General features: G+C 34.0%; 3 protein-coding genes across 5 annotated transcripts; all 3 read right to left on the reverse strand.

The window, feature by feature from the left end:
• Nucleotides 1-1,195: 1,195 nt before the first annotated feature.
• Nucleotides 1,196-8,033, reverse strand: LOC112465130 (vesicular glutamate transporter 1-like). 3 transcript variants are annotated; one of them, XM_025032533.1, is made up of 9 exons: nt 7,928-8,033; nt 5,212-5,348; nt 4,782-5,002; nt 4,191-4,507; nt 3,636-3,810; nt 2,859-3,157; nt 2,318-2,698; nt 2,022-2,231; nt 1,196-1,709 (listed from the first exon to the last, which is right to left on the reverse strand). In XM_025032533.1, exons 2-9 carry the CDS (start codon nt 5,283-5,285, stop codon nt 1,464-1,466), a joined length of 1,923 nt encoding a protein of 640 aa, XP_024888301.1. In that variant the 5' UTR covers nt 5,286-5,348; nt 7,928-8,033; the 3' UTR covers nt 1,196-1,463. The 3 variants fall into 3 exon arrangements, with proteins under 3 accessions (XP_024888301.1, XP_024888299.1, XP_024888300.1); XM_025032531.1 differs by having other exon boundaries at nt 4,782-5,005; XM_025032532.1 differs by lacking the exon at nt 7,928-8,033 and adding an exon at nt 7,657-7,921 and having other exon boundaries at nt 4,782-5,005.
• Nucleotides 8,034-9,711: 1,678 nt separating this feature from the next.
• Nucleotides 9,712-13,604, reverse strand: LOC112465103 (the record flags this gene model as incomplete). Its single annotated transcript, XM_025032494.1, has 2 exons — nt 9,712-10,827; nt 11,028-13,604. Coding segments are annotated over 2 exons (3,501 nt in total), but the record flags the coding sequence as incomplete, so codon positions are not given.
• LOC112465122 lies at nt 13,531-14,502 on the reverse strand. Its single transcript, XM_025032524.1, has 2 exons — nt 14,452-14,502; nt 13,531-14,219 (listed from the first exon to the last, which is right to left on the reverse strand). Exons 1-2 carry the CDS (start codon nt 14,500-14,502, stop codon nt 13,671-13,673), a joined length of 600 nt encoding a protein of 199 aa, XP_024888292.1. The 3' UTR covers nt 13,531-13,670.
• Nucleotides 14,503-14,611: the final 109 nt, after the last annotated feature.

The following is a 14,611-nucleotide window of genomic DNA, read 5'->3' on the forward strand; positions in this document are numbered from 1 at the left end:
ATTGTCCACGGAGATAATTATTGTCTCGCGAAGGTTTGAATTATTGTCGTTTAGGACATATCTGGATCTCGTCGCTGATAAGTGGCATCTTGCGATACTTTTTTTTTTATAGAAGAAATTAATATTGCCAATATTGAATGTGTATAATGTGATATATCCTAATATAAACATTTCAAAAACGTTTATAAAGTTGAAGAATTTCTTAGGGCTATTGATTAAGTTTCTAATTGATTAAGCTTTCTTTTTATAAATTAAGGGAATATCTTTTTTTTAATATCCCAAATAAAGTTGAAACAGTCGATTGTTGTGTTGCAATTTTTGCAAATCTTGACTTAATAATACACTTCAGTCTCTAAATGTTTAAAAAATATAAGTTTAAACGCGGCTAATTATATATTATTATACATAAAATGCATTTTCAAGGTTTCTGCCGTTTCTGGTTTCTATGGTTTCGACTGTTTTTTTTTTACTTTCAAGAGTAAGAGTACACTCGAAGACAAATGAGGAATAGAGATAGAAAGTTTTCCCAGTTGAATTTTTTAAACCAGAAAAACGATCTTTAGACTCATTTTAGGCACGTTTGCAGCAAGTGACTTATTGTCGTTTTTTAAATAACGTAATGCATGCAATGTGCACCCACTTTCCATCATTTATCACACATTGCTGCAAGCAGCAATATAAATGCGCGTATCTGTGACAAAATAACATTAATAAATAGCGGTTCATCTGTCGATCGATCTCGCTAATTTAAAAAGCGTAGCGAGATTCCGCTTGTATTATAATTTTGACTTATTCGCGTGGCTATTCACAGCGCCATTCTCTGCACTCTTAGGTATTACGCTCAACAGAAAAATTGTATCTTCTTTCCTTCTTTTGATATTTACCGAGAATTTTAAACGTGAAAATACATTTAGAAATGTATTTTCAACATTTGGTCATCTGTATAGATTCATAAAATTCAAAATATGGTTGTTTTTTGAAATCTTATTTACATACGGCCTCAGACATGCCACAATTACACATATTCAATTAGTGATAAACTATTCTGTTAACATAAAGAACAATTTCTAATTTATTAAGTTATATGCAACGTATAATATTTTACGATTTTTTTTCGAAATTTTATAAAATTAAATTTGAAGATTAATTCAATATCATTTAGAATTAGATTAAATTGCCATTAATTTTTCTTAAAATTAAATTTTCTTTAAAGAGAAAAATAAATAATTTTAATGATTTTATCCTTTCAAGAGGAATAAAATTATTTGCGCAGCTCAAATTTGATCTTTACTAGTCTCAATTCCGCGAGTTTTATTAATGAAGATGCGGCATGTCTGAAGAGCCGGGATAGCATGGGATTGACAGCTAACGATAGTAACGATACGAATGATCTACAACCTCGGGAAAGCAGTCTGCTTTTCTCGTATCCAATTATTCTATCCAGTGATCGACCATTTTCAGTTTCACTGCTGATTCTGCACGATGTCATGCGTGTAGTCATCCGTTGCCGGTGGTTGTACGAAAGACGCGTTAACGTCCGTGGCGAATGGATTTGTTGAGTGAAATGGATTGTTCCTGTTGGTCTCTGTCGAGCCGTAGTTTATCACGGGGCCTTTACTGTCCTGTCGGGCGTACAGATGATTTTCAGCTGGTGACTGCTCGTAAGTATTCCAGTCGTCAGTGACAGTTCCGTCCCGGGACGGTTGTTTCTGGAAAAAGATGGTTATTCTTTCAATCTCATTCTTATTGCAAAAAGATATAATAAAAATACACTTTTTTCATAAGAATATATATAAATTTTCAAATTTAAGTAGACTATTAGATATATCTTGCATTATATTCCGCCAATAATGTTTGTATTTAAAAATATAAAAGTATAACAATTTGCAAGTATATGTGTGTAACAATTTTGATGTTTATTTAAGGATTAAATGCGCGATGATTTGAACGCGATGATTCTGCGATAAAGCTGATTATTATGATATTTATGATAAATAATTATTAATAATTTGAGCACTTACTATGAATTCGGATTGCATAGTTCTCGGCGGAGGTGGAACGGGCGGTTTGGTCTGGCCAAATTCATCCATGGGATTCCAGCTCTTTTGTTCTTCCAAAGTGGGATCGGCCCAAGGTTGCAACTCACCGGAGCAGAAAATGCCATAGAACGTCACTCCGAAAATGTGTACACATGCAGCTATGATGAAAACATTCCGCCAGCTGTGTGGGTCCTGTACAGAAGTTTTTAAATTTATACTAATCTTAACTTGTGCACTGTTAAATTCGTGATCGAAGAAGTATATACTCTTCGTCATACCTTCTTTTCCGTGATATTATCCACGAAGAAAGGAACCAGCAGACCAGCGATGGTGCCAATCCCGTTAGACATGCCCATTAAGATACTGGCGTATCTTGGTGCGATGTCCAGATGATTGACATTGAAACCAGAGATGGCGAAACCACTGCACGCGACACCAATCGCGAGAGCGACCGTAGCAGCGGTTCCGTTCTTGGATGTCGTCGCATGGGCCACCACTAGGAAAAAGAGCGCTTCCATACCGAAACCACCACAGTTGAAAAGCTTCCTCACATTTGTCGTTGTCATGATACCACGTTTACGGAGGTGATCCGCCAGCAAACCGCCGCAAGGTACAATCATCGTCATCAGCAAGTGTGGAAGCGACCCAATGACTCCGGTCTGTCAAAATGTTGAGATAAAAAGTATTTTATACATTTTATACTTACATTTAGATCGTAAAATAGCGTATCATTTTTAATTTTTATACAATAACGTGATATATTAAAATAAAACGTTTTACTTATCATCGTTTTATCGAGAGATTATTAATATTATTTACCTCGACAAGCGGCATGCCAAAAGACTCGTGCATGAAACGTGGTTGGAAGAGTACCAGAAGATAAAAGTTCCACGATCTACAGAAATTAGCGACAATGATGGCGTATACGGGCATCGAAGTGAGAAACTTGCGCCAGGGAGTCGTCGCTAGTGTGGGCACAGGTGCTTGCTCTTGTCCTTGTCCTTGTCCGAGCGAATCCTCGATGTAACGTAACTCGCGAGCTGAGATACAGGGATGTTTCGACGGCTTTTCGAAGGTCAACCACAACCAGAAACCATACCAAATCAAACCGCAGACACCTACGATTCATCGTTAAAAATTGCATCTACTAACACAATATTTTCTTTTGTTAGTGTTGTTGTACGAAGTAAAGTAATTTTGCTGTCGTTGCTATTACATATTCCATGTGAAAGCAATTAAACTTTGTCGTTATAATCATTAGAACATAATTTTTTCATAAAATCTGTATTGACGATTATTGATGAGCAAATTTGTTCGGAGAAAAATGCGTTTGCTTCTAAAACAGACGAGCCTAATTCTAGCAATTGTATTTTGCTATTGCGACAAACAAGAATCGATTTATTGTTACTATAAAACAATAAGTATAGTAAAACAGTTTATTATGAATAAATAAATTTAGTAGATATTCTTAATAAAGCTCCCTGTGGCTGCTCTCGAAATATTATAGTAATTTATTGTTACAACAGAGCACAAAATATTCCTTTCTCTATATGTATATGTTTGAGATTGAGAACACGCGGCGAGAGATCTCTTTACCGTAGAAGTAAAACGATGCCGTCCAGCCAAACCAGGAACTCAGGTATCCAGAAAGCGGCATACCTATCACCATTGCGGCGTACGATCCACAAAATGCTAATGTGGCCAAACGCGATCTCTCTAGAGGCGGTGCCCAATATTTCCAAATACCATGACAGGCTGGATACGTAACACCCTGAAAAAAATAAAAATCGGTTATTATTGCAACCAAATGATTAGAATATTATGGATAAAGTAAAATTTCTTCGTATAACCTTTTACTTGTCCCATTGTCAGTAACGTCGTTTAATCTCATAATTTTAATTTTATTAATTATTATATCTTATTTTAAGCTCAATTGCAACAAAGCAGTTTTTGTTTAATTAAACAAAGTTCAACATATTAACTGGAGAATGAAGTTTCAAACTAGATATATTGTCAGTTAGATATATTATAGCTGAGAGAATTGTATATAAAAAAAATAAATTCTTCATGGATGAATATTTTTTACACATATACATATAAATATTCAAACATTATCCCTTATTTTTGTTCAATTTTTCATTAAGTACTTACCTCAACCAGTCCTTTCAACACTTGCACACCCATGTCAACGATAGGGTCTACCTTTAGCGCACCGGGTACCAACAAATTCAAAAAGGAAGATATCGCGATGGCTGTGCCGAATATCTTGTTAGCAGGGTATAATGACGCGAAGAAACCACCGGGTACTTGCGTTACGAGGTAACCCCAGAAGAATGACGAATCAAGGGCGCTTTCCATGCCGACCGTCCAGTTGAACTTGACAGTGTTATTTTCGCCTTCTGTACTGTTTTTCATGACGAGCTTGGCCATGCCCATGTTACATCTCATACCGAACGAAATAATGAATCCTAAAAGAATATTAATTAGATTAGTTAAAACAATAAAAAATATATATATATTTTACCTTTATTTATATATTATATGATAATATAATATTTTCTTCTATTTCGCAAAATCATGGTGAAAGATTATCTACAGTTATACTTATTTTAAAAAGTTTAAATTTGTTATAAAAGATATACATTTTTTTTATAGTAATAGGATATGAAATAGAATAGCAAACAATTAACATAAAGTTGGAATAATCTGAAAGTTGTCTTCTAATTTATTATCCATTCTTACCTATACAAGCTAGCGTTGCAATGGTGTACCTCTTGGAAAGACATGGACATTCTGGCATGCAATAAGTATCGATATGCCGCAATGGTGGTCTCTCTGGCTCCGGAAGTGACTCGAATGAAGGCTGCGTGCTGTATCCTCTTTCATCCTCAAATCCCTTGTTGTCTTTGCTATTCTCGCACGAAGCTTCGAACTCTTCGTAACCGCCGGTATTTTTTCTGAATCTACTACAGAGAGAGTTGGTGTCCTTTAAATAAATTATCTTCTCACATTTGAATAGTAAATTTTTCAACTACTTCAACTTTCATCACTCTCTTGAAATAATCAGTTTCTTTAATTAAAGTCACATTCATGACACAATGATACAAACAAAAAAATATTTATAGTTTTATAAATATTAAATACGTTATTATAAATGTATGCAATATGTTACCCGGATAATTTCTGTGACGCTTTCGTCTTGAAGGAGTCGAAGGCTACGAGACCCGCCGCTGCAAATCTGGACATTTTTCAATTATTGGGGTTGCTTCGTGATTTTATACTATCGCCCGTGGTGTTATTTGGCAGCCCCTATAGTGTAATAATAACAAATCTAATACAATTAAGCTATTTTATATGAAAACCAAAGTATATAAAATATACATAACAAGTTCATATATTACATAATAATTTTCCAAATAAAACATGTTAAACGCAATTGTGAAGCAGAAGATAATTTAAATGTTAATATTAAACATACATTTTTAAAGATATTTTCTAAAATTAATATTGGAATTAAAAATTTTATAAGTAATTTATACGTTTTTAATATACATTTAGAAATAGCTATCGTTTTGCTGCTGCATTTCGGCCATTTACAGCTTCTTTCAGAAAGATCTGCTATGTCTATGTAGAATATATAGAGTCTACAGAACGGGCACAGGGGGAATCCGGGTAGGAGTGTTTATTTGGAGTGGTAGTCTCTCCACCCCTAATCCCCGAACTCTCGAGGGAGCATCTTCGGAGGGTAGAAAACTGTGAGAAGAAACGTTTCACCGATCGTACACTCAGGTCATATTTTTTACTTAAAGTTTGTCGGAGACGCATCTGGGTTAAACCAGAAAATTTTAATTGAATTTATTCTTAATTAAGATACAGTGTGTGTGTGTGTGTGTGTGTGTGTGTGTGTGTGTGTGTGTATGTGAAGGAAGATATAATAAACGTGGATTTTAGCGAATTGACTTGTACTTTAAATTACAAAATTAGCATTAAATTAAATTAGTTGCAAGATGTTTTAAATTTTCATACGTAAACTTTGAATATACAATTATTTAAGTGCTTAGGGCTAGAAATAGTTTTCGTATTTTTCATAAAGTGCAAATAAACTTTATTATATTTGCAAATAGTATCACACACACACACACATTGCATAAATCTTATTTTAACTTTTGTACTTAACACTTCAATATATTTTCTTATTTAAATTATAGTTTCTCACTAGCTTACATTGAAAATTAAGTATTCTTTTCGCGCTCGCGTTGTTTTGTATTGTATTTTCACTGTACAACTGTAATAGTCTCGTCGTAGAGATTATAATCTTCGTCATTGCATGATGGAGCGTGCAGCCTGCAAAAATCGTTACGGGGGTGCTGCGCCGATTGTAAAGAGGCGCATCGGAGGACAATGGCTCTCGGATATTAAAATGGCACGTGACAGATAAAAGGCACCAAAATGCACAGTACGTGTTAACGAATTAGGGTGGAATGATGAGTATATGGGACACGCTGACTCAACTTAATGGACATTGAGCGACATTCGGCACTCTCATGCTCTACGTCGTGACTTCGCGCCCCGTTTATTTTTTGCTATTAATATCTATATATGTATAATGATATGTTTGAGAAATGTAAAATATGAATTTAGATAATATTTTAACAGACACATTGTTTGTTGAAAAAGAAAAAGAATTAATATACAATTTCTTTAATGACAAGAATCATTGGATCAAAATTGTATGAATCAGAATTGTATGACGACAGAATATATTTTACACGCTTAACAGTGCAATTAATATTCTCTGATATTGTGTTTCTTTTTCTGAAACATAAAGAACAAAGTGATAAAATAAAGTAATAAAATAAATGACATAGGGAACATACAATAAGAAAAATATACTCATTTTCATGAATAAATAATAAAGGACGTTAACAGAGGAAGAATCTGGCGCGATATATTCAAAGAGAATTTTAATTAAAATAGAAACTCACAATAAGAAAAATATACTCATTTTCATGAATAAATAATAAAGGACGTTAACAGAGGAAGAATCTGGCGCGATATATTCAAAGAGAATTTTAATTAAAATAGAAACTCAATTTACAGCTAATCAATGTAAGAATGGAGCAAACGAGCGCCGACATCTCAGAGCCTTGGGCACTCGTGCAAACCAAGTCTAAATGAATTCATTATGAGAGTATAGAAAGCATTAGAAGTATTATAATATCGACGGCCAGACCAATTATCGCACTGCAGATTTCACATATCTAAAGATCACAATTGGCACTATTGGAATGCTTCGCTGACTGCTCTAATAAGCTCACAAAAGAGAACGCAAAAATTAGATATTTTCCGTGTACTACTTAAATCGCTCTAGAAATTCACAAACAAAATCACCACTTTACGATTTATCGTTAGTGCCGAATTTCTGAAATGAGAGATTTCCAGCTGGAGCAAACGCAATCAGTAGAAAATGACCAAACGGGAAATAAATGATTTTGTCACCACTTTTCTTGATTCTATTTAATCACAGTATTTCATAGAATCTTTTCCTTGATTCCAATCCAATCTAGAAATTTGTGGATAAGAATTAAATTTAAGAGATTTAAATGCAAATCTTTACTTTTGACATTAAATGAGAGAGAGTAACATTATCACTTCACTAATATCGAAATCTCACAATTGTCTTCATCACTAGTAAATGATCTCATCACCATTTAGTAGAGATTTCCAAATTTTGTTCTGTCCCGCAAAGACACAGGGTTGCACAAAAGGATTATCTCCGATTTCGTTTGCAAGCAAAATGGAGTAATAATTCGATATTGTTTATACTTAAACGAAACTTAAACAAACGGCGAATATCGGAAACAATTAAGAAAATTCGCGGGACTCACCAATAATTAAGTCCAGATACAATTACGAGCGGAGTGGGTAACGGTAGCGCGGGGTACGCGACGGAGAACGTCGTCGACGTCGCCTGACGTCGTCGTCGTCGTCGTCGTCGACGGCGGCGGCGGCGGCGGCGGCGGCAACGAAGTTGACTTCTGGCCACGGCGTCAGCGCGTCTCGACGCAGCGATGCGATTGGATCGTCGGGAACGACGCATCGATATCACTAGCCAATCACCAGCGGTCACAACCCCCTTTAGATCGACTCCAGGCGGAGCTTCCTGTGCACCCCGGCCGAAAATTTTGCAACAACAAAACGGCACGCATGGAAAAAAAGTAACGGCATTAAGGTTGATTTATTAACCGGATAACATACGCATTATCGGTATGTTGAGATTTCGCTGCGTTATTTAGGCAGTCGCGCAATTCAACTCTCTGAGAAACTGACAACCGAGTAGAGCGATTAGTCGGGTCTATTTTTCTAATAGATTTTTTAATACGGAAAGATGAGAACAAGTTCTTATACAGTTATCACATTTTTATTATCAATAAATTTTGTTAATTATTTTAAAAACTCAAGGCATGTTTACTCAAGGAATTTTTTCAAGTTTAGAAAATTATAAAGATAATATTTAAACCTAACTGTATTAAAATTAACATTCTGAAAATCTATATATTACAATCTTAGATTCTTTGATCAGTATAGATTCAAGTTTGTCGTTATTAAATTTTCGAGTTACAAACGATTAAAGATAATTTTTTCATCAATTAAATATTTGAAATACAATTATGGTATATAATAAAATTTGAGTTTTTACAATATACTCCATATTCTGTATTTGATTCATTGTGTCATCCCAAATCATCATGCAAATAAATCTTTAGAATTTAAAATAGCGATAATTCTCCGTTAAAGTCAATAATCATATCTTAATAGATTGAGATAAATGACGGAAACTTTCCAAATTTTGCCTGCGTAAACATTGACTTTAGATCTGTTTAAGTACCTAAAATTGAGATAAGTGGTTTCGCGATATCTAAAATTTCAGTTTTCTTTAATAAAATTTTCTAGGATGTGAATGCCAAGGATTAAAAAATGATTATATCGAAAATTCCATCTTTAGATTCGGTAGCCAGCTTGCATTGTTACAAACAGAGAGCGATCGGGGGGTAGACACCCTTTCCGGTGGTTGCCAGGAAATATCGATCTGCCTGGAGGGATGGATGCTGCTGTTCTCAATGGTTCGTACAATACTTTATCTTCTCTTCGAAGTCGGACGCCCTAAATAACTCGGATTTCACTATCATCCTGACGTGCCAACGAACGCCTGCGGGAATACAGCTTAATCCATAAAGGGGAATTGATTTGCCAACAAGCTCTCTTTCTCCCTCTCGTACAGGTTATTCTAACAAAAAAAATTAATGCTTTTGTATCTCTTTATGCGATAAGAACATCCAAGTCAATTTTTATTTACAGCTTCTATAAGTGAGTGAGTGAGAGAGAGAGAGAGAGAAAGAAAGGCATTTAATCTAGTCTTATCTTATTTCATTCAATCTTTTGTAAAATTTACAAAATAATCGCAATGATACAAAATAATCTTTATTTAAGCTCTTGAATAATGTATTTGTGTGCCATACGTGCCAGGATTATCACCTTTAAGATATAAGTCATACAAAATAGTTTTGTTATAAAGTCAACACTGGATAGTTTTTGATATTTTGTAATCATTACATAATATTTTTATTTTAGCGTATACATTAGTGCATTTTAAGTACACTTAATATTTCAAACAACTATTATTATTATTTTCGATTTTTATAAAAAGAAATTCATAGAAAGGGACGTGAAACAAACGGAATTTTAATAACTTTAACGTTGGCTAAAGTATATGCTATCAACATTGAATATATCATTACGCGACATATTAACGATATTATTTCATCGATGAGAGATTATCAACATTACAATCAATCAAACTCTCTCACAAATCGCTATCAAGTACCGATGCCGTGCTAATTTCATAAATGTCGTCTGGTCGTAATGTTTTCATCAACGAACGTTTGACACTCTTGCAAAGTTCCACGTATCTCAACAATCTCAACTTGAAGTCTAGGTCGAGATCATCCATATAATCGTTATAGGCATCGGTTAAAATCGAAAAGATATGTTTCTTGCGTAGACTATCATTGGATTGTAGACTATCATCGGAACGATCGGACACATCTTTCTCAAATATTTGTCGATTCTTCCTTGTAGATCCAAATCTCTTTACATTTCTTACTTGCGATATACTATTAAATTGTTGATGTACATTTCTGGCATTTCCTCTCCAAGAGTGTGATAATGATGTTTTTAAAGATTCATTACTACCGACATATACACCTCGATATTTGTTTTTGTTCCCATATTGTCCATATTCATGCCGTACTTGTTCATTTTCAAGTTGGTCTTGATTATGCACTCTCTCACAAATGCGCTTATTATCACATATCTCTTTTTGCCGTTTACACGTGAAAGATACTTTGGTCGATTGTGAAGAAATCGTTATACTTGTTCCAGAATGTTTCAAGTCGCATCGATGGGAGTTTCTATTGCAGTTTATAACGTTTCTAATTTTTTTCTTTCTATCATATCGATTGTTTTTATTTAATTGCTGCTTTTCCATATCTTCGGTTGTAGAAGTTAGCAAATCATAAGACCATGGAGAAGTTTTGATCGAGCGAAAGCTTAACAAAGCCTTACTACCATCAGTCAATTTATGGTCGCGAAACTCTATATTTTCTGCACTTCTTCTTTTTCTCTTTGTTCTACGAATTGATAAAATCACATTCGAAGATTCGCGAGAAGATATGGTATAGCCTTGTCCACAACAGTCACAAGTCGAGCATGAAGTTATGCTGTAACCCTATAGAAAATAGGTAAATTGAAAAAAACCCATTTTGAAAATTATAAATGAGGAACCTAGATAGATTTTTAATTTTCGAAGCCGGTAATGGAAACAATTAAACAATCTTAAACTCAAATATTAAGGAAGCTAAAGAAACTAAAAGAATTAAATTTTCAATGTTATAATATTTAATTAAAATACATTAACAAGAAGTATACCTGTCTCATACGTTTGCCATTTGTTTTCTTCCATCTAGTATCTTCAGAAGATTCTTCATTTCTCCAAAAAGTTTTGGTTATTTTTTTGTTATTATTTATTTTATTGTTAAACAATATCCTTCCTAGCTTTGCGCGAATCATACGCTTTATTCTGTCGACAGACTTGTCGACGGAATTGCGAAACTTTGTCATCGCGAGTATCGTTTGTGGTCGCATTTCCGTAGGATAATCATTTAGATATCTGCGAGATGTTGTCCTGTGTTTGATCGTTGTCGAAGTTACTTTACGAATACCGTTCCGTGACTTTACGTATCCGCGTCCGCGAAGCTTCGACAGTTTTTTCGATTTATTAGATTTTTGGAATTCATCTTGTTTATTGTTCATCGTGAATTCACTTGTCGTTACGAACGACCGATAGTATAGCGATGCATTGGATGTCGCACACGTCGAGTGATTTCCCACGCGTAGACATTCTCTCTCTCCTGTCGAGATACCGGAACTTCTTGAGTCTTCGTTGGATCGGAATCTTTCCTTCGATGTGGAAAATCTTTTCGGCGATGTAATAAAATTTTGCGCTCCATCTTTCACATAGAAAATTTTCTTATTTGTATTAAGAAGAACTTTATTTTCTTTCTTAGAAATAATTAAAGCATGAGTAGAAAGATTAGCTATTTCATTGCATTTATCGCTTGTTTCAATGGATATATTTTTATCATCGTCAGATGTCAACCAAACTGTTCGTGAACAACATGTATCCACATTGATTCCTTCCGATAATATCATTGATCTAGATCTAGGCTCTTGAACGGAAATCGTTAACAAATTGTTGTTTCTAGGTGATGTCTGTACCGTCTCGGAACAGCTCGTACTTGGAGCTTTCACTGCATCAAAATTATCCTGAGATGTTTCAAAAGCATAAACAATATTTTCTTTAGAAATATCATCAATGACTGTGATGTCTATAAAATTATCAGGTTGACAAGAACACGAGTTACATCCAATTTCCACTTTTGTCGAATTTAATGACTTATCATTTTCTTGCGTATCAAAGCGTTCATCGATCGCATCAATATTATTGTTTGAGAAATGATTATAATTTAATTCTACTAATTGTTTGTCATACTCGGAATTTTGTGCGAATGACGTAATACTGGTGCACGTGTTAATATTACAAACTTCATTTTCTAGATTCGATTTGTTATTCGATGAACAAATCCAATTGTGTTCGTTGGTGTCTGTAGTCTGTGAAAAACTGTCCAAATCTTTGTTACTAAAAATGTTTTCTATTTCATCGTTTGTTTCGATAAAGTTTTCACGCGATAAACACATGCAATTTCCATTGTTTACTAATTGTACGGACGTGTCAGTCTTTGTAATAGAATTACTCGACTCAAGAATTCGTTTTTTACATTTTTCCACATCGTCCTCACAATTGATTTCTGTTGAACTCAAAACTTTATAATATTCTCCATTTCTTTCTTCAGAATTATCAACGCACAACGTCATGTTAGATATGTCTTCAATAATATCTTTGCAAGAATTATTACAAGAGGAGTTCGCAAGGTTTTGAACATATTTCGAAACATTTTCAGTAATGGATGTAATCTTTTTCTCATTGTTATTTTCTGTCTCGTTTTGCAACATATCTATCGCCATTTCATCTTTTATGAAGCTTTGATCCAATTGTGAACAGCGTGTGTCAAACTTTTCAGTTTCATCATCAACACGCTTAAGTGTATCATTAAAATTCACACCATTGTCTTCATATTGATCAAAACATTTGGATTCGTTAATTTCAGTACTTGAATTTGAATTTGCTTTAGAGGACAAAATAGAGTAATCTTGTTGAATCGTACTTTTGCAGACATTCTGACAAATCGGTACTCTCGCGACAAAGAAACATTTTTTGATATTGCTAGCTTTTAACTTGAAACTAATATATCCAGGATATATTTCACAATTGAGACATAACATTTTTATCAGCTTCATATTTAATTTTTCGAGAACGCTGTTGAGACACGAGCAAACATTGTATATGCTGCTTTCGAACTTTTGTTTTATCACTATCAAGCAAGATTCGGTTAAGGATGGATCAGCTTCGAAAATTCGTTCAACCAAATTGCTCGGTTTGCAAGGCAAAGGTAAGCGAGTGACATTAAAGCTCGAAAATGTCGGACATTTATAGTCTTCTAGATATAGCTTATGAACAATTATCTTTAATTTCAAACCGTTCCGTATCTTTTTTAATTTAGTATTGCAAGGTTGCTCATTAAAAAATCTATTTATTTTATTAATGCTATTATTTTGGGATCCAGTTGCAACACATGTAGAATAATGATTCGAAGTATCTTCTCTTCGTTGAAGAAAATTTTGATTTCGATCAAGTTTCCGTTGATGTTCTCGATATTTTGATGTTGTTGGTCGCTCATTACTTCTGTCATAAACGTTTTTTGTTAATTTTGGTAAAGGCTTGACTGCCTTTTCATACTTGATTGATCCTTGTGAATTGCAGGGTACCGGGTTAAAGCCCCTATTGAATAGAATTAGACATAATTTTATTTCATCTAAACCGATAAAGAACTAAAGCATCCGCGATAAACATTTAATAAAGAAATTATAATCTTTCATCAAAGCTAGGACTTGTCAGTTAAATAAATGATCATTCAATCGCCAATACTTGGCATATTCTGTTTTAAATTTTTGGTAAAAAATCTCTCTCAACAACGTAACATACGTGAAGCAATTGCAATCCAGCAAAAAGTCCCGTTCATTGACAAAATTCCACACGTTGAAGCTTCTTAAAATATTGTCCTCGATGCCCAACGTGTCTAGCTCGCAACAAACTTTATTCAATCTATGATGCACAATGACAGAATCCAAAAAGCAGGTGATCAGATTGTCATTTATCATGCGTTTAATGATATTTCTCATCATTTCTCCCATCGTACCGACATCATATTCGGCGACTCTGTTCAGAGGATCCTTCCACATAACTATTATGTCGATGAATTTCTTGAAACATGGAAACTGCTTAACCCATCGAGAATTTGTGCTATACACGAACTCTTCCAACAAAGAACGGACTCTGTATTCCAGACTAGGCACAAAGAATGCTCGAATCTTGTCGAGATAGAAGCTATATTTCTCTAGATCGAATACTATGTCTTGGCTCGCACAATCACATAGATTTGTCTAAAATATATGACGGGACATTATGAAGAAGATAGCTATATTTTTTGCAATGTAAAAAGAAAATTGTATTACTTATTTTATATGTTTATGTAGCAAGCATCAAATTTCTTAAAATATTTACGTACAGATAAAATATTACATTTTATATTTTGCTGTACCTATTAACTATTTAGTAAGTATAAATTAAATAATTTAAGTGATAAAGAAATGTACATAACATTTCTTTTATTACCGATAATGCCTGCTCATTGCTAAATGACGTGTACAATTGATTCTCTGTCATGATAAAATAGTAATTAAAAAGAAAAGGAAAAAGAGAAAATAAACAAAAAAGCACGATTAAAATGTATGTAAAAATTATGTAACAATTTTGTGCGTATGAAACGATCTAT

This window comes from Temnothorax curvispinosus, unplaced genomic scaffold (assembly GCF_003070985.1).
Source record: "Temnothorax curvispinosus isolate PA1 unplaced genomic scaffold, ASM307098v1 QBEX01014901.1, whole genome shotgun sequence".
NCBI lineage: Eukaryota > Metazoa > Arthropoda > Insecta > Hymenoptera > Formicidae > Temnothorax > Temnothorax curvispinosus.